Source organism: Sodiomyces alkalinus (genome assembly GCF_003711515.1).
Source record: "Sodiomyces alkalinus F11 unplaced genomic scaffold SODALscaffold_1, whole genome shotgun sequence".
Lineage (NCBI taxonomy): Eukaryota > Fungi > Ascomycota > Sordariomycetes > Glomerellales > Plectosphaerellaceae > Sodiomyces > Sodiomyces alkalinus.
In genome coordinates, this window is record NW_021167079.1 from 2,518,127 (window position 1) to 2,536,974 (window position 18,848).

Sequence of the window (18,848 nt, forward strand, 5' to 3'; positions counted from 1 at the left end):
GATTTGATCAGGTAAATACAGACACGCTGGCTTCTCCGCCTGCCCGGTACTTGCTTGGGCACCCAGACAACGTGCTAAACTTTTGGATACAGGTTTGTGATAATCAGAGATACACCATTGATAGTAAATCTCGCCAGATCCATATGCACAGTCGGTAGTACTGGGTGGTCAAGGACAGTCTGACGCCGTCGCAACAGAAATTCTGAGTGGGCAGACTGTGTTCTGGAGGGATGAAGGTGAGCTATGTTGGATTTGACTTCCATCGGAGCCAGGCGTCGTCCATGACTAACTACCATGTTCTGTTGTTAGTTCATCCTCGATTCAATCGAATGCAGCCAAGATGGTTCCCCCAGCGGCACTTGGGTTGGAGGGGGTCCTTCGGCAGACCGGCCCCAGGTATGAAGAACCGATGTGAGGTGTAAGTCCCCAGTACCCAACCATGAGACCCATCATCACTCTGCCCCTATCGATCTGTAGAGACTGATATAAGTATTAATATAGAGATGAGTTTCCCATGGGAGCATTGCTCGAGTCGTTTGGTGGGGCCCGGCAAGGGCTCCGCGCTCTCGAAGGCACCGAGAACCAAGATCAAGGTGAGTGCAGCAACTCTGGAGGGATGCTCAGTCAGTTATGAGTATCTGTTCTTCCGTCATGGGAACCTCGCTGATGACGCGAATTCTTTTTCCAGGCCAGGACTTCCAGTATTGGCTTCTTGCAACTTGGGAACCTTGCTCGAGTCTTATGAATACTCCCCCTCCCATTACCTGGTGAGTCTTTCTCTGTCAGCGACAAATAGAAAAATGAAACCGTGTCGCTCATCAAGATGGTCAGGGCATTTGACACCGCGGCTCTCCCGAGGAACGACCCCCGTCTCACAGCGGCCGACAGCGAGATCATCCGCAAATACGGGGTACGTACACGGGCATATCAGTCCCCTAGGAGCTCCTCCTCCCTCTCGCTCCCCGAACTCTCTTGCTAATCAAGTCAATCTGCTATAGTTTGACTCTACATCCAACAAGGACCCCTGCTTTGCCACGTACACACCGGCCAACGGCGGGAACCCCTCGCCCGTCTCGGACCATGGTTTCCGCATATTCACCAACGACCCGTTGTTCGAAGACGAAGACTGGCCGTTGCAGATCTACAGAGAAGATCCTCAGACGCAGGACCCGCGGCCCACGAGCGTCAACAGTGCCTCATGGTATAGGCGCGACTTGGCCGGTGACGGGCAATGGGCTCGGCATATAGAAGCTACCACTGCGGTTTCAGCCGAGTCGCCCCCGGAACCGACAGCCACCTTTCCAGAGCCCGGAAAACAAGTCAATTAAGTAGGAAACCACACACGTTGGCTGGCCAGAGAGCTAGGCCGTAACCCGTCTTATCCGTGTAGCCCAGTCCTTCCAGCATGTTCTGTTCTTGGCGACTGGACATGGCCTGGCCGCCTTGAGATCATGTAAGGAGCGTGTTTTGTGTCACACGCATCACAGAGCACTTGATAATAGATCTGAGAGAGGGGCAAAAATCTTGCGTGTGTTTCAAGTTATAAGTTACAAGATATTGGGATCCCCACGCCCTATTTACTATAGGAACAATCCGCTCTCGAAGGCACTGCTTGGCTATTCAAGGGGCATCGGGTCCAGTTTGTACATCGTACTTCCCTTAATGTTTTCGAAAACGATTGTCACGTGATCGTGCGACGGGAAGTCATCGGTTACGGAACGACGGGGGCGAAGGCCCGCAATATGGCAGTACACTATGTACCGTACCTTAGAAATAACCCACCCTTGTACAAAGAAGGTATCGTATCTGGGCCGATCTCATTTCCAGAGTTTATGCTGAAGCATTTGGTTTCAGGGGACTTGGTGACATTAGGTAAACCTTTGGCAAGGAAACATGTACTGTACACTGTAGCGTACTACTTCGTAATACGAGGTAGGGACTCCCGCACAAGTACCGTCGAATCGAGCGGCGGTGGCAGCCAGAAGTTTGCCACCAAATGAGCATGTCTCAAGGCTACCTGGAACCTTTTCCTTTTGTTTTTCTTCTTTCCATTATACTTTTCTTGCTTCTTCAGCTGCAGGGTGACTCGTGTGACAGACTGTACGATCCACCGGCGAGGTAGTAAAGGACCCTGGAAAATTCCAAAGGGAGATGCCGGGCCACGACTTGACATATGGAGTTGCCATGTGACGGGTCTCGTAGCATGGCGGTGATCTTGTACGACGGATTGACCAAGTCTGCTGTTTCAAGGCCGCAGTCTTCTGCCTCGTCTGCAGGCAGGCTTGGCTCGCTCCGATAGTCGAGTTCATCCCATGTTGAGCGCGGGCGCGGGCGCGGGGACACATCGCGCTCTGTCTACATGTTCCTAGCTGTTCTTTCTCCCTTTGAGCTCTCCCTACGATTGATTGCTCATTGTCAATACCGTGCTATCGTTCGTCATGGACGGGCACGCCGAGCCTTGCAGGAATATGGTGGAGAAGACAATTTCATGCATTTTCGACCCGGTTACATTTAATCGTCGTCGCCGGTAAAGATATTCGTACGGTACGACGCTTAGTGGAAGACTCGACTCATCCTTGGTTTACAAGACGGCGCACCTCGCGTTCATTATGCCTTAATCTGCATGGTGACACTAGAGCAGCAGGTACCCGAATACATCTCTCTGTCGTGACCCGTGATTGGGCAACAGGGCGGCGATGGGCCGGGGGTGGAGCAGGGACACCAGGGACGGCGCTGCAAGCGGGCTTCATCCCAGACCCTCATCTCGCTCCAATTTCCCTCATGTGTGGCCAGATGGACGGAAACGCATACTCCGTACTAGCATATAACTTTTATACACTACCGAGTGCACTGGAGGGAGCGGTCGACTTTTGTCCACTGTGGCTTAGACTAGAATTAATAATTAATGGGGCTGGTTATGTGACTATATCCGTATTCGAGCGCGGTACGCGAACAACACGGTGAAGTTGGGTGGCTGGTGTCAGCAGCAGCAGCAGCGGCAGCAGCAGACAACAGTACCTGTGTAAGGTACTTTGCAATATTTCTCAGTACAACGCTGACAGGTACATACGTTGTGGCTGGACGGCAGGGCACAGTACAACGTACTTCAACTTCGATTGCGCTTCCCCGTCCCCGTGTGCCTGTACATATACCTCTCGGATCCGCAATCAAGTTGTAGCACAGAAGTAAAGCACCGAACTAAATAAGGTTCTGAGGTACGGACTTATACTTAGCTGGATACGGTAATTTCTGTACAGCGTACATGCAACCCTCGAGTCGTGAAACGCACACCCGTACCAACCCTGTCTCGACTTCCCCTTTGGGCCTCGTTCACCTTCCCGTCCGCTGTTGTACTGTACCTCTTTCTCCTCCCTCCTTCCTCCCCTCCCAAGGTTGGTCCAGTTATACCTTCTAACCGCCATCTTGGGCTTCCCCCCGAACCTTCAATCCTCCCTCCCATCCACGTCGTCTCTCGCGACGCGGCGTCTGATAAATCGAATTTGATCTTGCCCTCTTTCGACGCCAATATATCGTCAAAGACGAGGAAAGGAACCACGACCGCGAGAACCCTCGATCGAATTGTTGGACATCCTGCTGTCAGCGCGACCTGCGGCGACTCTACATTCGACTCGACCGCCGACCAACCGACTTCTCCAATCGATCTGGTCCATCGACGGTTAATCCGACGGAATTCTGAATCGCGGATACCTCGCCTATCTGCTCTTCGAACAAGTCGCGACAGAAAAAGACCCAAGAACAATCTTGGGAAACGAGAGGAGGAATAAAAAAAAGGAAAAAGGAAACAAAGGCCATCCGAGACATCCTGAAAATCGCACCATCCCAACACGAAGCGATTGACCCTGTCCGGCAGGAAGCGAGAAGGAAAGAGGGTGAAGAGAAAGACGACTTTCAATTCCAAACCCAGCGATTGGGACTCGCCTGGACTTGGCCCGTTCCTTCGCCCCCAGAGCCTGCGGATTCTGTCCTTTTTCTGTTTTCTTACACTAGGTACGTGACGAGCCGACCGCCGCTCTTCTTCTGCTTCCCTTTCATTCTGTTTTGTCAATGTTTGGATGTTTGTTTCTTTCTTTCTCTTAACTCGTGCTTTTTTTTTGGTGCTACGAGTCCGCGTCTTGTCCTGTCCTGTTTTCCTTAATGCATGCACCTGTACCTGTCTGTGCTTAGGCCTGCGTCTGCACCCAGCTGCAGCTCGTCGTTCCTGTCATTTCTTTTGCTATTCTAACCACCTAATTTTCTTTTCTTTCGTTTTCCTAGTTTTGTCGGTTTTCTTTTCCCAGGGTTTCATTCATGTTGGTTATTTGCTGGCCTCTGACAGTTCTCTCCAGGAGCGAACCCCGTCTCAGCCCGTGATAATTCCTTATCGAGTCCTTGACAACAACCCTACGATCCCATCCGCACACCGGTTCCACATAACAATCACAACTAGGTCATTTCCCGATCGACAAGTCCAGTCCCTCTGTATTCAAAAAGTCTTTGACCCGACAACTTTGACCAGCATTCGGATTGGGTGTTGCCGTCGCAATCTCTGAACCCAAAACGACTGCTTTGAACTGGTGGCACCAGCACTGCCGACCGACCTGCCCACGCGACCAAGGCAGAAAAAGCCCCCAATCGTTTCGCGTCTGCCCAGCACAACGGCTCTACGTAACATTCATGGCAATAATTGGCGGATCACTGCCACCTCAATCGTCAATCGCTTACCTGGTCCGTTTTTTCTAATGCTTCTTGGCATACTGAGTAGCGCCCAACTTGCTTCTCGCTCTTTCGCCAGCGCGAGCTCTTTCTTCGTCTTTTCTCCCTGACGTTGCATTCGACTCTCGCGACCGCGCTTCTTGTCGACAAACAAGAATAGAGCACCACCCTATCTCGCTCATCAAACTACCAAAAGACTCCAAAATCGGTGCATTCCCTCACCGCAGACCCAATTTTACGGCGCCTTTTTTTTCACCGACTTTTTGTCCCCGCCCTATTCCACAGAAGACAGAATGCCTTACAGCAGGAAGTTCGGGTATCATTTCTTGGCCCTATCCGGAGCTCCAGCTACGACTTCTGTGGAAGATTCTCAAGATTCAACTTTCTGTTGCGGCACTACGTCCTTCGACATCTTGACTTCCAGTTAACCCTGAACTTTGATCTTGACCAACACCTTACGGTTGGCTCTGAGGTGCTGCAAAGTGCCCTGTCCTCGCTGGTCGCTTTATCAAGCCTTTTACGACCGGCTCGGTTTGCCGCCACCCTCGATAAAAAGCAGTCATCGAACCTCGAGATATTTTCGGTTCCCTTTCCATCTTCGATGATCGAGGGCGTACCATGCCTATCCGGGAACTAACTCTGCTTGACTTTGGACTCGATCTGGCTCCTCGAAACCTCGGAGCAGTACTGTCCAGCCTGATATTTATCTAAGTATTGCTATCACATCACTTCCTAATGACGTGCCGTACTGCCATCACCAGCCCCGTTGCAGTTCCTCAATCCTCAGACGTGCCGCCGTTTCCGGATCGACTGCACAACATGCCCCCAGTGGCGCCTCCTAGGACTTCGTCCAACCATTATAACACATCCAGCGGTACTTCCGGCTCGAAGAGGCGCGACTACACCGACGAAAGGTCCACCGCTTCGTCTCGTCGCGGTGACCACGAAACCTCACGGTCGGCCGATATAAACGGCAGCAATACAGCCCACGCCGAATCAGCCGCTTCGCGAAGCCGGAGATCTCATCACCACGCCGCCATGGCCCAAAGCTCCTCACGTGGAACGTCCAGCCCGCGTGACGGCCAAGGGCCCGGGGACATGGCCGGCCTCCCTATTCGATCACGCGATGCATCCCATCCCACGACGCCGTCGCAGAGGCAACCCTCCCGCGAGGCCAGCGAGGTCCTAAACAAACTCGTCGTTTCTTATCCCGAAAACGACGTCCAGCGCGAAAAGGCGCGTATATTAGAGGCCTAACCACCAGCCTCCTTCGACGACGCAGCACCCCCGCCTATCATCGCCCTGGCAGAGCGTGATGACAACCGTCGGGGTGGCAGACATCACGCCGCCCGAAGAGACAAGGTAGTCAAGTTTAGCGACTACTATCTGGGCAACACTATTGGAGAAGGCGAGTTTAGAAAGGTCAAGCTCGGCTGGAAACAAGATAGCGGCATCCAGGTCAGTTTTATCTTATCATCTCATTTGCACGACCGAAAGCAAAATGCTCAAAAGAGCCTGAAGAATAGCTAACATAAACGTTTCCAAAAACCCAGGTCGCTATTAAACTGATCAAACAAGACACCGTCGGGAGCAATCCCTCTCGACTAGCCAAGATTCATCGTGAGATTACCATCCTTCGCGGCATCCAACATTCTAACATTATCCGGTTACACGAGATAGTGGAAACCGGGAGGCATATTAGAATCATTCTCGAGTACGCTTCGGGCGGCGAGCTGTTCGACTATATCTTAACCCACCGCTACTTGAAGGATAACGCCGCCCGGCGACTTTCCGCTTAGCTCGTGTCCGGCGTCGGATACCTCTATAAGAAGGCATCGTCCACCGCGATCTTAAACTTTAAAAACCTCCTTCTCGACCGTAACCGCAATATTATTATCACCGACTTTAGCTTCGCTAACACCTTTAACGTCGACGAAGAACTTAGCCAGGAAGAGGAGCTAAATCTAACCGACCGCGAGTTCGTTAAACGTATAGGTCTCGATAAGCTTAAGCCGAATAGAACCAGGAAGGGCGACCTAATATAGATAAGCTATGGTAGCCCCTGCTACGCCGCCCCCGAGTTAGTAGTTAGCGACTCCCTCTACACGGGCCGGAACGTGGACGTCTGGAGCTGCGGCGTCATTCTCGTATATTACTTCCGCGTCCTCTCCCCCTTCTTCTAAGTCTGTGGGCGTTCCTATGTGTCCGACTATGTCTCTCCAATTATTTTTATTTTCTTTAAAGTACTGATAAACGTTAATCCAGTATACGATGCTTACTGGCTACTTGCCCTTCGACGACGATCCGGCGAACCCAGAAGGCGATAATATTAATCTGCTTTATAAATACATCGTTAACACTCCTTTTACCTTTCCTGAATACGTTACCCCTTATTCCCACGATCTCCTCCGCCGAATTCTTATTTCTAATCCTAGGAAAAGAGCCGACCTGTTCCTGGTCGCCCGGTATAGCTGGCTTAGCGAATACGTCCACGTCGTCGAGTTTATTACTAGTAGCACCACGAACCCCACCGAGATCTAAAACACTACCGTGCTCGCCGAAGACGAGATATATATAATAACCGTAATACCTCGGTTCGCGAGTCGTCTAGAACGAAGGCCGTCGGTCCTACTGGTATTATCGGAGGTCTGGCTTCTAAGTAAGGGACTGTCGACCTAGACGCCGAAGCCGCCGCCCGGAAGGACTCGAAGCGTTGGACGGTGTAGGTCGAGTACGTGGCTCCGATAATATAAATATAACGGGGAGATAGCGCTACCGCCGCTATAACTACCACGTCTATATAATCACCTAGTCGCGGTAAATCGCGCGCTTATTCAAATAGCTAAGGTCCCGTCAAGGTCGAAAGTCCTAAGGATAAACCGCTACCCAGAGATCTTTCTATATTAAAAGAAGTATACTTAAAGGGTACCCGTCAGAATACCCGCCCACCGACGTCGTATCGAAATACGGTAACCACCGGACGGCCAGGCACTCGCTCTACCTCGGACAACGTCTTTCTAGCTAGCGGTACAGACCTAATAGGACCGCGGCCGTAGACTGGAGGCTCGATAGGCTCGGTTAGGTCTATGGGCCTGGCAGGAAATCGGTCGTCGTATGGCCAGGCCATTCCCCCTTCCATAGCGGGTACCAACGCGCACGGCAGTATCCAGCAGCCAAACGACAAGATAGGCCATCCCAGCATCAGCGTCGGCGCTAGCGCTATGCCTCCTAAATATACTAGGGTTGCCGGTTACCTACCCGGCCCCCACGGAAGTGGTGGTTACCGGCCGTCGCCGCCGGTTAAGGGCAGGGGTTACCGGCGCTCGAGCACGCTTACCGACCTAGGATCTAAGCTGCTTAGACGTAACGGGTCTATATTTAGCGGTAAGAGCAAGAGGCGATCAGATATAGCGGGTAATAACAGGTCGAGGAGATATCCCCCGGTTAGTATATCTACGCAGGGCGCTAGAGACTCGCGATAGTTAATAGATTCGTAAGCGTCCGGCGTTCCTTCTTTATCGGCTTCAGCAAGAAGCGGAGTAGTAGTATCACTCCGTCTTACACTTCTTAGGAGAAGCAGGCCCGGAGGTTCTCGCTCCTCTCTTAGTCTTTTTCACGAGCTATGGGCTTCGGTAAAGAGTTGGACATACTATACCCGGATGCACCTTCGTAACAGGACTTGCCTATCTAAGATCCTGGCGACCTCGATGATCGAGGGCATTACGTCGGTGATAGAACTTCTCAGTCCATAGGCCAGGCGGCCTATCATCATGTTGGTGATGATCACGGTGCGGCCGGCTACCAACCCAACGAAGCTGGCAGGCAGTCAGCACTGGCATGTAAAAGAACCATCCCCTTCTCGACCCTTTTCTTCTTCTCTCTTCCCTTTGAGGCTTGAAGGGGGCGTTACTGGAGTTGCGGCGAGAGCTCCTGTATTCTAGGGGCTCTAAAGCGGTAGTAATAGTTGTCAATGGATTACCCTGTCTAGGCCTAACTTGGGAGGCCACCATCTCAAGGGCGCGGTTTCATGGTTTGGTCTGCCAACACGTAAAATTTTGTGCTTCATGAGTCTATCCCGGCTGATCATCTCAAATCGCGTACATAGAAGAGAGAAGAAAAACAAAACGGTATTATGCGTGTCAATCAATCCCACCCCACTCCGAGTCGCTACCGGCATCTCCTCCTCTACTCCTCCGCTTGGCCTCCTTACGTTCCTGCTTCTTCCGCCTCTTGCTCGCCTCGATAGCGCCCTTGCGGTTATTCTCCTTCTAACGCTCCTAGCCGCTCTGGGAGGTGACCTTGGTATATACGCCGCCGGAACGCCGCGACTCGACGCCGCGCTCGCGGAGGCGCTTACGGTCGTCCTTAGAGACGTCGGGGAGGGCGTCAAGGAGCCACTTTTAGACGGCGGCGTCGGCGTCGGCGGGGGTCTTACCGGCCTAGCGCTCGCTAAGGGCGATAACGTTAGTGATAGTCTTAACGAAGGGGATATCGTCCTTAGTGTATAGGGTAATAGCGACGCCGCCCTCGCGACCGGCGCGGCCGGTAATCCCCGCACGGTAGACGTAGGTGGCGGTGGAGCCGGGGATATCGTAGTTAACGATACCGTTAACGCCGGCGAAGTCGACGCCGCGGGGGAGTATGTCGGTGGTAATAAGGACCCAGATATCGCCAGAGCGGAAACGGCGCATAATAGCGGCGCGGTCGGCGTCGGAGAGGCCGCTATACAGAGCGGCGATACGGGTAGGGCCGCCGGCGGTGAAGGGGATATTTATTACGACGGCTTCCGGTCCTCTATAGTATAGCGGACGATAGGGGACTAGCGTCGAGGTTTTAGTTTAAAATAAAAAGAGGATATTAACTAAAGAGTAGTAACTATCATTCGTAGTGGTCTAGTCGTAGTTGCGTCGTAAAGACTAGGCGTCTTCTTTATAAGGTAGGTTTAAGCGTAGAATAGTAGTCTAGGTAAAGACTTAGATTAATCGATATCTTATTCTCTAATAGAAGTAAGACCTAGGATACTCTAGTATATATAGTGATAGCGCCTTTTTACCTATAGTGACTATTCCTTACGTAGTCACTATATCTAAGTGATCTGGCCGTGACCGATCACTCACTAATTACTCTGATACGTCTAGATAGTATACTAAGTACCTTTATACCTGGTAATACGTGATTTAATACGTGACTCCCTAAGTTATCCTGTGTTATTCCTTATCTAGGGCTATCCCGGGGGATATATACTAATTATACCCGTGGGTTTAGTCTATATTAGGCGGCTAGCCGTAATATTACCTCCCTCCTTCTAAGCGCTGTCCTAGCGGTCGTATAAGTAGGTCGCTTCCCCTAGTTAGTATTCCTTAGGTTTTTTTTTCTTCTTTTATTACTAACTATTATATCCGACCGTGTTTAGAAGTCGTCCCGTCCTAAATCTTATTCCGCCGAAAACCGATCGACCGTTTCTGCCCTTATCGCTAATCAGGGCTACGAGGTTATCCCTTATACCCGTTATGCTTCTAAGAACGTGCCGTGCTTTATTCTGGACGATATTGCTTGTTACCACGCGTGCTTCCGCTTAGGTCGTTCTTATGATAGTGCTAGAATCCTAATATCTTCTGGTACGCTCCTGCCCTCGCCCTCCCGTTTAGCTCCTATCGCTCACTTTTTCGTCTTCCTAGCGGGTTGTATAAACGAGGAGTTAAAGCGCCTTAAATAGGAGGAGGAGCGGACCGAGGAGATACTCCACGAGGCGCTCGCCCGCTTATCCCGCCTTCGCCGAACTTATTATTCGCTACGGAAGAAAGGGGTAGAAATAGTTCGTAAGGACCTTACCGATATAGAGGAGCTTAAGAAGGTGGAGAAAGAGGAAGAAAAGGCCTGTCGGGCCGAGTCAGAGGCGGTGGCTACTATATAGGCTACTAGTGCTATAAATATAATTAATTAGAATCAGGTAATAGTGTAGGATATAAGTGACTTTTCGGATACTAATCTTACGTAGACCGCGGCGTCTGGTTCTAGGTCCTAATAGTGTTTTATCGGTATTGCTTTAGGAGTTACTTATAATATATTAGATTTTCTTTAGGTTCCTAGGTGTTATCGCCGTGGTCGTAGTTTTTCCACTTTATAAAATATTCGGTACCGTCTAGTATCTCTCGGTGGTCGAGGATTCGTTCTGCTTCGTATATATCGCTAGTGTCTACCACGATCGTGTCTTATATAATTTTAGTATTTTCCGGTACTAGCTTAAGTAGTGAAATATAGAAATTATTATATATCCTTATTATCGGAGGTAGTAATAGAATATAGTTCGTATCTGATTTTTTCTCTAGGATTTTAAATAGTCCTAATTTTTTAAAATCTAATTTATCGCTTAGTCGTTATGTTTTGATGTTTTTGATATTTTTGCGAATAAGGTAGACGCCGTCCCCCCTTGAAAGGGTTAGTCCCTTAATCCTCGATTAATTTATGTATCTGCTTATTCGTGTTCTAACTATCTCTAGGTCGGTTCGTAGTTCTTCGTGTAGTTTTTTTATACTTTCAACTATTTTTATCGCTCTTAGTGCGTCTAGTCCTTCTAAAGGTTTTCTAAATACTATTAGGGTATATCCGTAATTTACTTTAAACGGTGTTTTCTTTATCGACTCGTTTAACGAGCTATTATATATAAACTATATAAGTAGTAGGTATTATACCTAATTATCTTATTTATACCCTACGTAGTATTATAGGTACTATTCTAGGACTTAGTTTATAATTTCGGTTTTTCTGTCCGTTATAAGGTAAAACGCTATCGAATACTTATATTTCGTTCCTAGCTAGCTTATAACTGCTTTCTAGAAGTTACTAGTAAAGAGTTTATCTCTATCCGTGATAATTTCGTTCGGCGCGCCGTGATCCTGGATTAGGCGGTTAATAAAGATACTTATTAGTTCTTCTGCTATAGTGTTTTTAATATATAGAATATAAAGAGTGTATTTCGTGAATCGGTCGATAATCACGAATACGCTATCGTAGGCGATTCTTATTACTGGATCTTTGGATATCGGAAATCCTATCACGAAGTCTATTATAATCGATTCCTGGGGTTTATTTACTACTAGTAGTGGCTTTAGTAGTCCGTAAGGTTTATATCGGCTACTCTTTGCTTTCTAGTAAATATCGTAGTTACGAACGAAGTCCCTAACTCGTTCTTTAACTCCTGTATAGCCGTATTATTATCGTAATCGGCGGTAGGTCTTATAAACTCCTTAATATCTATATATTAGTAAGGCGTGTGCTTCTTTAAACGTGGTGTCGACTACTTAATTAATGCTATTTATTTCTTTGCATTTTAGGGTAAGAGCTTCTCCTTCCTATTAGAGTATAGCTTATAGTTTAGGTGATTTATTATGTGTCCCTAGTCGGCTAAGTGCGTCTACGCGACTATTTTCGCTTCCTTTTATATATTAAATATAGAAGTTAAATTTAGATAGGAATTCTGCTTATCGGATCTATCGTTTATTAAGAACCTTAGTAGTGGTGAACTATACGAGGTTCTTATAATCCGTGTAGACCTATACCGGGTATTTTATTCCTAATAGATATAGTCTTTATTCTTTAAAGGCTTCGATAATAGCTATTAGCTTTTTATCGTGGATTTAGTAGTTAAGTTCTGGTCTACTAAGTTTTTTAGATATAAAGGCTATAGGATATAGCCTTCCTTCTATATCGTGTTATCCGAGTTATACTCCTAGAGCCTAGTCGGATACGTCTATTTCGAGTTCGTATTCTTTATCGGGGTCTAGTATTACTAAGATAGATTTGCTAGTAACCCTTAAGGGCTTAGAATACTTCTTCTATTCTTTCGTTCTATTCGAAGTCGAGTCCTTTTTTAGTTACTTTAGTTAAGGGGATAGTAATCTTACTATAGTCTTTAATAAATCGTCGATAGTAGTTAATAAGTCCGAGGAAAGACTAAATATCGTGAACGTTTTACGGCTATAGCTACTTAGAGACGTATTAGATCTTCGCCTTATCTATACAGATTTTATTAGGTTATATTATATACCCTAAAAAGTTAACTTCTTATATATAGAATTAGACTTTTTCTAGTTTAATTAGTAGGTCGGTATCTTATAGGAGTTATAGGATCGTGTAAATATATTATTAGTATTCTTCGAGTATTTTAGAGAAGATTAGGATATTATCTAGGTATACTATAACGAAGTAGTCTAGATACTTCCTTAGGATATCGTTAATAAGCGTTTAGAATAATACCGGCGTATTTATTAATCTAAAAGGTATAATAAGGTACTTGAAATATCCTTGCTTCGTTTAGAACGCTATTTTCTATTCTTCTCCTTCCTTAATCCTAATTAGGTTATAGGCTTTTTTTAAGTCGAGTACTATAAACTATTATACTCTAACTAACTAATCTTATATCTCCGAGATAAAAGGTAGTAGGTAGCGGTTCTTAATAGTTATATCGTTAAGTTATTAATAGTTATATCGTTAAGTTATTAATAGTTAATATATAGTCGTAGTTTACCGTTTTTCTTTAGTATAAATAGGATCGGGTATCCTACTAGTAATTATAATACTCTAATATAGCCTTTTACTAATATTTCTTTAAGATATTCTTCTAAGGTATTTAATTCCTTTTAATTTAGCCCGTAGATTAGAAAGAATTTTAGGTGTATCCCTTCCTTAAGGGGTATCTCGTGATCGTAATATCGATATTTCGGTAATCTAGTCTTTAGATTTTCGGTAAATAGTTTCTTATATCTATAGTATTCTAGTAGTACCTTAGCGAGTCTATCGTGATCGCCTTCTACGAGTCCTTTTTCTGCTTAGATAATCTAGTAGATTCCTTTAATAATATTTATTACGTATCGGTTATTATACCGTTACTGCTATCTTAAAATTTTTCGGACTTCTTTCGCCTTAGTCCCTGACTTCTAGCGGCTATCTAAGTCTCCCTAAGGCTCCTTTGTCGGTAAGTCTTTCTACTATTTTCGACGGATATCGGGATCGGGTAAGGTTTCCTTCGTGGTCTCCTACTTACTCTTTACTCTTTACCGGAGCTAGCTAAGTTTTTAGTCTATATCGGGATTCTACTCGTTAAACTATAGCTTACTAAGGATAATATCCTTATAGCCTATATCGTATATATAGAACTTTATTACTTTAGTCTTATTCTAAATTTTGACTTAGAGGTGTATAGTCTCCTAGCTAATAATAACTTCTTCTTAAGACTAGTTCTTTCCCGTATACGGAGTAATTTCGTACTCGTCTTCTAGGTATTTCCTAACCTAGGGGATAAAGAACTTTCTCACGGCTACTAATAAGATAAAGTTTCCTGCTATACCTATATCTAATAGTGCGTTTATCTTATATTTATCAAGTCGTATTCTAATATAGCGGTGCCCTATACTATTACGTATTATAGAGTATATCTAATAAGTGCCTCTCGCGTGCTCCTTATAATAGTATACTCCTAGCTTTTTACCTATTTAGCTCGGTATTCAAGGGATATCTCTTTATCTAGGAACCTGTACTAGATTAAGAGCCGTTCTATCTATTATAGGCGCTTATCGAGGGCCTAGAAGCGTAATTCCTAAGCTTCCTAGTCTTATTCTAGTTATCGGATTTTCTTAGTAGCGTATACTATATAGCTAGTAGTATTATATTCGCCTAGCCGGTATTCGTAGTAGTTATACCTAGGTAGTTAGAGGCGAATCTCGCGTCTAGCCTATTTATATTCTATCTATCCTTTCTTATACGTTTAGTACTCGGGTAGTTAATCGTCCGACTTTTATAGGCTTATTATTAGGCCGGTAAGAGTATCTCGGTTTTCCTAAGTATAGTAAGGTCGCTAATATATAGTTTATTACTATTCTTCGCTAGTATTCATAGGTACTCTGCGGTAAGCGTTATTAAAGCTAAGTTTAATAAAACGGACTTAGTGGGTTTATCTAAGGGGTTCTTCCGCGAGCTAGTCGAGTATCCGTAGCTAGATAGTTTCCTCCTCGATTAGGTCGGCTAGTTCTATAAGTTAGTATTAGAAGTTCGTGTTATTATCCGGACCTCCGTCTAACTCCGTTTCCTAATCTTATTCTTCGAGTTCAGCGATTTCCTCTAATATATAACGTGCATAATCTTCTTTCTTAAGTTAGTGTTTCTCTTCGGAAGTAAGTCCTACTTCCTAGAGGGCGCTAAAACCTCTACTACTAGTATTCGTGTGGACTTCCTATTTTTTCTAGATCTCTAAAATCTACTTCTATCTTTTAGCTTCTTCTTTTATCTATCCGTATTTTTAAAGGATTTCTGCGATAGTTTATAAAGCTAGTCTATCCTTATCCTAGTTAGGGATTTTAAGACTATAGTTATTATCGTACTCGTTACTAGATACTATAGCGAGTATCTTCTAGGGTCTCTTAGGGTAGTATTTAGCTCTATCCTTCTTTAATTAGTATATTAGTCAGGTTATCGAATAGAGGTTAACGTATAGTGTTTTATCCCTATAAATTTCCAGGTATCTAATAGTATTAATTTCCTTCTAGGGTTTTTCTTTTCCGATCGTATTAGCCTATTATTACGATTATTCCTTCTTAGGCTTATAATAATCGCGTGCGTAGTGACCCGGCTTATTATAGTTATAACACTTAACTTTCTTTATATCCCTTTCACCCTGCTTATTGCTTTATCGGTTAATATTATCAAGCTTTATAGGTCTATTATAATACCTATATAAGGTGTTTCCGAATTAGCGTGGGTATAGTTATTTCTTCTTCGAATTAGCCGTGTAGAATAGGACGTCTATTTAATACTTCTTCTAATAGCGTTATATATAGTTTCGGTTATTAATACGAATTACTATTATAGTGTATTCGCTAAATATCTTAGGTCGGTCGAATCGGTATAGTTTATCCTTTACTGTTTCCTTAAGTCCTTAGTAGTACCGATCTATAAGGGGTTTATCCCGGGTAGCTAAGCTTTAACGAGATTTACTAGAATCTCGTAGTATAGTCCGTAGCTAACTTAGTCTAATATAGCTAGCTTAGTCGTTCGGCCGCGACTTATTCCTTATCAGGCTAGCCGAAGATAGCGTTAAGTTTTTCGATAAATATATTAAAGTCCTTAAAGATTACCGTGGTCCCGGGCTTCCTTAGGATTTCTATTCCTATATTCCCTAGGTAGTCTTTATAGATAGATTCGAACTATTTATACGTATCTTCCGTAAAGAGTGCCGCGGTATAGAGTACTTTAGTTTCTTCCGTACGGATACTATCCTAGTAAAATAAGAGATAGCCTCTAAGCTAGGTAATAAAGCTCTAAAGCTATCCTTAAGTTCCGTTATACTTAAGGGGTATAGGGTACTTATACTTAGCTCTAATCTTAGGATAGTTTAACTAAGCTCTTAGAGTTATATTCTCCCCCTAAAGCTAGGTAATTATATTACGAATCTACTAAAGGTTATTATTCCCTTTAGCGGCGGTAATAGGCGTTATAGCGCTCGTAGCGCTCGCGGTATGGTTATTATTATTCGATATATTAGAAGAGTGATTGCTGGCTACTTTATCGTCTTATTAAGGTTATTCTAGTTCTTCCTCTTCGTCGGAGGAACTAGATTCTTCAGACGATAATTCTTCTTCAGATAAAGTGACTTCTTCTTTCTTAGGCGAAGTAGCTTCTGCTTCGGGCGTACTGCTTATTAGCTATTAAGGTTAGCTTACCGAACAGGATCGATTAAAATATTACGACGGCTTCCGGTCCTCTATAGTATAGCGGACGATAGGGGACTAGCATCGAGGTTTTAGTTTAAAATAAGAAGAGGATATTAACTAAAAAGCAGTAACTATTATTCGTAGTAGTCTAGTCGTAGTTACGTCGTAAAGACTAGGCGTCTTCTTTATAAGGTAGGTTTAAGCGTAGAATAATAATCTAGGTAAAGACTTAGATTAATCGATATCTTATTCTTTAATAGAAGTAAGACCTAGGATACTCTAGTATATATAGTGATAGCGCCTTCTTATCTATAGTGACTATTCCTTACGTAGTCACTATATCTAAGTGATCTGGCCGTGACCGATGACTCACTGATTACTCTGATAGAGTGATTAACCCTGGGCTGTCTAGATAGTATACTAAGTACCTTTATACCTGGTGACACGTGATTTAATACGTGACTCCCTGAGTCATCCTGTGTTATTCCTTATCTAGGGCCGTCCCGGGGGATATATACTAGTTGTACCCGTGGGTTTAGTCTATATTAGGCGGCTGGCCGTAATAATATTATACTTAAGTTCCTCGTGCAGGGCCAAGGCGTGGTTGATAGTCTAGGTGAAAACGAGGAAAGGGGAGCGGAGGGGAGGACCCGAGTTATCGGCGGCGGTGGGCCGGAGGAGCTAGCGTAGGACAGGGCACTAAATCGCCGGCCCTTACCTCCAGATATGCCTTAATATATTTCCATATAGTTATCGTCCTCGTGAATGGTTTCCCATAGAAAATATAGGGAGATGGACGTTTCTGTCCAGAGGACCGCAGTGGTAACCTAATAGTGCCAAGGCGGGAACCGGCCGTCGTGGTTTAGTTAGGAGAGGTTTCGTTAATAGCCGCGGAATAAGCCGGTGGTAGGGTTAGTTCGGAGGAGAACTCGCCTAAAGGACAGGTGGATAGAAACTATAGAGCCGATATCTCTACCGGATCTAGTAGGAGGTATACCACTTTTCGTATTAATAAGGCGTATAGTGGCTTATGCGGTATCGTTCGCCCTAGAGGAGACGGTAGTACGCTAGACGGGCCTAGCTCTAGCACAGGCTTCTCGCCTAACAAAACGGTCTACTACTATAGAAGTGCTTCCTTTACTTCTACTATCTAAGTATAGGCAACCTATATATTAATCACGTTAATCTTTCTACGTACTATTTCCTCCTAAGTTATCTAAGTCGCCGAGTAGGTCGGTAATACGCCTCTATTCGGCCCGTGCAAAGACGACTTGCTGGACCGGCTCTCGAGGACGACATATGCCGAGTAATTACCGGTTAAGCTCTTCGTCGTTATCTTAAAATACTACTACCGAGTAATCTCCTCGATCCTTCGGCGGTGTTGCTATTTAGTACTTCTGAGCTGTCTTTACAGGTCCTCATATACCGTCTTATCGACGTCTATTACTAGATAAGCCCCACTATACCGGAGCTAGAGGGCGGCTTAGAGTGTGGATATTTCCTTCTCTAGCCGATAAACTTCGGCGTTCGGACTGATAGCGCCTATTATCTCGTCTATTATGTTAACAGAGGCATTTTTATCATAGCAGAAGCCTAGTTGGTTAAAGATTACGAGGTACAGAGACTTAGTGCTACGACTCAGGAACGTATCTTAGATTATAACGTTTATTTAGGCATTATTATAGTGGTCCTGGAAGGTATCTTTATTTTCGTGTCTCGCTATCTATTTTCCGACCGTCGAGCGGTAATACACTAGTGGCTTGTAAGATAAACCCTTAAGCATATGGTATATGCGGCGGGTAACTTACTATTAATCGACTCTAAGTTTCCTTAGTAATAGTTATAACCTTTAAGGTCGTCCGGTAGGTCTGCTGCATGCCCTAAGTTCTTAGACTAACTATCAAATTAGTCCCTTGTCAGCGGGTTATTAGACTTCTCGTACCCTTCTATAGTCTTAACAGATTACCAAAAAACTAGTAAGTGCCAGAACTCCCTCTTCTACTTAATCTAAACCCTATATATGCCGATTCGAGTCTAGAAGAATAGCTTGGCTTAGGAGAATCCTCCTTTTTCTACGACCCCTTCTACTAGAGCCTTAGCTACTATATAGGATACCGGATAGATTATAGGGAGATCGTCCTCGATAAAGATATACTTAGTTAGTCGATGCTTCTTATTATAGCCCTTATGAAAACGAAGGAGAACGGTTATCGTAAGACAGTCTCTGCTCCCATTATCGAATAGATCACGAAGAATCCAGAGTTAGATATCCTCCTATTAATGGACTTTTCTTTCTGGGCCGGTCCTTTTATCGACTTTACCATATATCTAGTAATTTTTCTGCCGTAACCGGGTCTAGGCTTCCAGATCTATGAAGTCGCCGTCGTTATTAAAGTCGACGTAGGCGTTATTTTTATCGTGGTATTCCTT

General features: G+C 45.1%; 4 protein-coding genes across 4 annotated transcripts; 3 read left to right on the forward strand and 1 right to left on the reverse strand.

Moving 5' to 3' along the window:
* Nucleotides 1-623: 623 nt before the first annotated feature.
* SODALDRAFT_16106 (hypothetical protein) lies at nt 624-1,472 on the forward strand. Its single transcript, XM_028606938.1, has 2 exons — nt 624-910; nt 999-1,472. Exons 1-2 carry the CDS (start codon nt 824-826, stop codon nt 1,326-1,328), a joined length of 417 nt encoding a protein of 138 aa, XP_028470269.1. The 5' UTR covers nt 624-823; the 3' UTR covers nt 1,329-1,472.
* A 1,151-nt stretch (nt 1,473-2,623) lies between these two features.
* On the forward strand, nt 2,624-4,823 carry SODALDRAFT_354617 (hypothetical protein; the record flags this gene model as incomplete). The annotated part of the gene is made up of 10 exons (XM_028613745.1): nt 2,624-2,644; nt 2,690-2,783; nt 2,941-3,022; nt 3,089-3,174; nt 3,277-3,665; nt 3,809-3,982; nt 4,186-4,221; nt 4,347-4,528; nt 4,585-4,665; nt 4,763-4,823. The coding sequence occupies 10 exons, from the start codon at nt 2,624-2,626 to the stop codon at nt 4,821-4,823; spliced, it is 1,206 nt and encodes a 401-aa protein (XP_028470270.1).
* Nucleotides 4,824-5,532: 709 nt separating this feature from the next.
* SODALDRAFT_319138 (kinase-like protein) lies at nt 5,533-6,512 on the forward strand (the record flags this gene model as incomplete). Its single annotated transcript, XM_028609431.1, has 3 exons — nt 5,533-5,953; nt 5,996-6,171; nt 6,267-6,512. The coding sequence occupies 3 exons, from the start codon at nt 5,533-5,535 to the stop codon at nt 6,510-6,512; spliced, it is 843 nt and encodes a 280-aa protein (XP_028470271.1).
* Nucleotides 6,513-9,152: 2,640 nt separating this feature from the next.
* On the reverse strand, nt 9,153-9,452 carry SODALDRAFT_267246 (P-loop containing nucleoside triphosphate hydrolase protein; the record flags this gene model as incomplete). The annotated part of the gene is made up of 1 exon (XM_028607542.1): nt 9,153-9,452. A coding segment is annotated over one exon (300 nt), but the record flags the coding sequence as incomplete, so codon positions are not given.
* Nucleotides 9,453-18,848: the final 9,396 nt, after the last annotated feature.

Bases quoted from the DNA above. Each gene is read 5' to 3' on its own strand.
- SODALDRAFT_16106 (XM_028606938.1), top strand. From the start codon at position 824: ATGGTCAGGGCATTTGACACCGCGGCTCTCCCGAGGAACGACCCCCGT. The intron at 911-998 runs GTACGTACACGG...AATCTGCTATAG, and splicing joins AGATCATCCGCAAATACGGG to TTTGACTCTACATCCAACAA.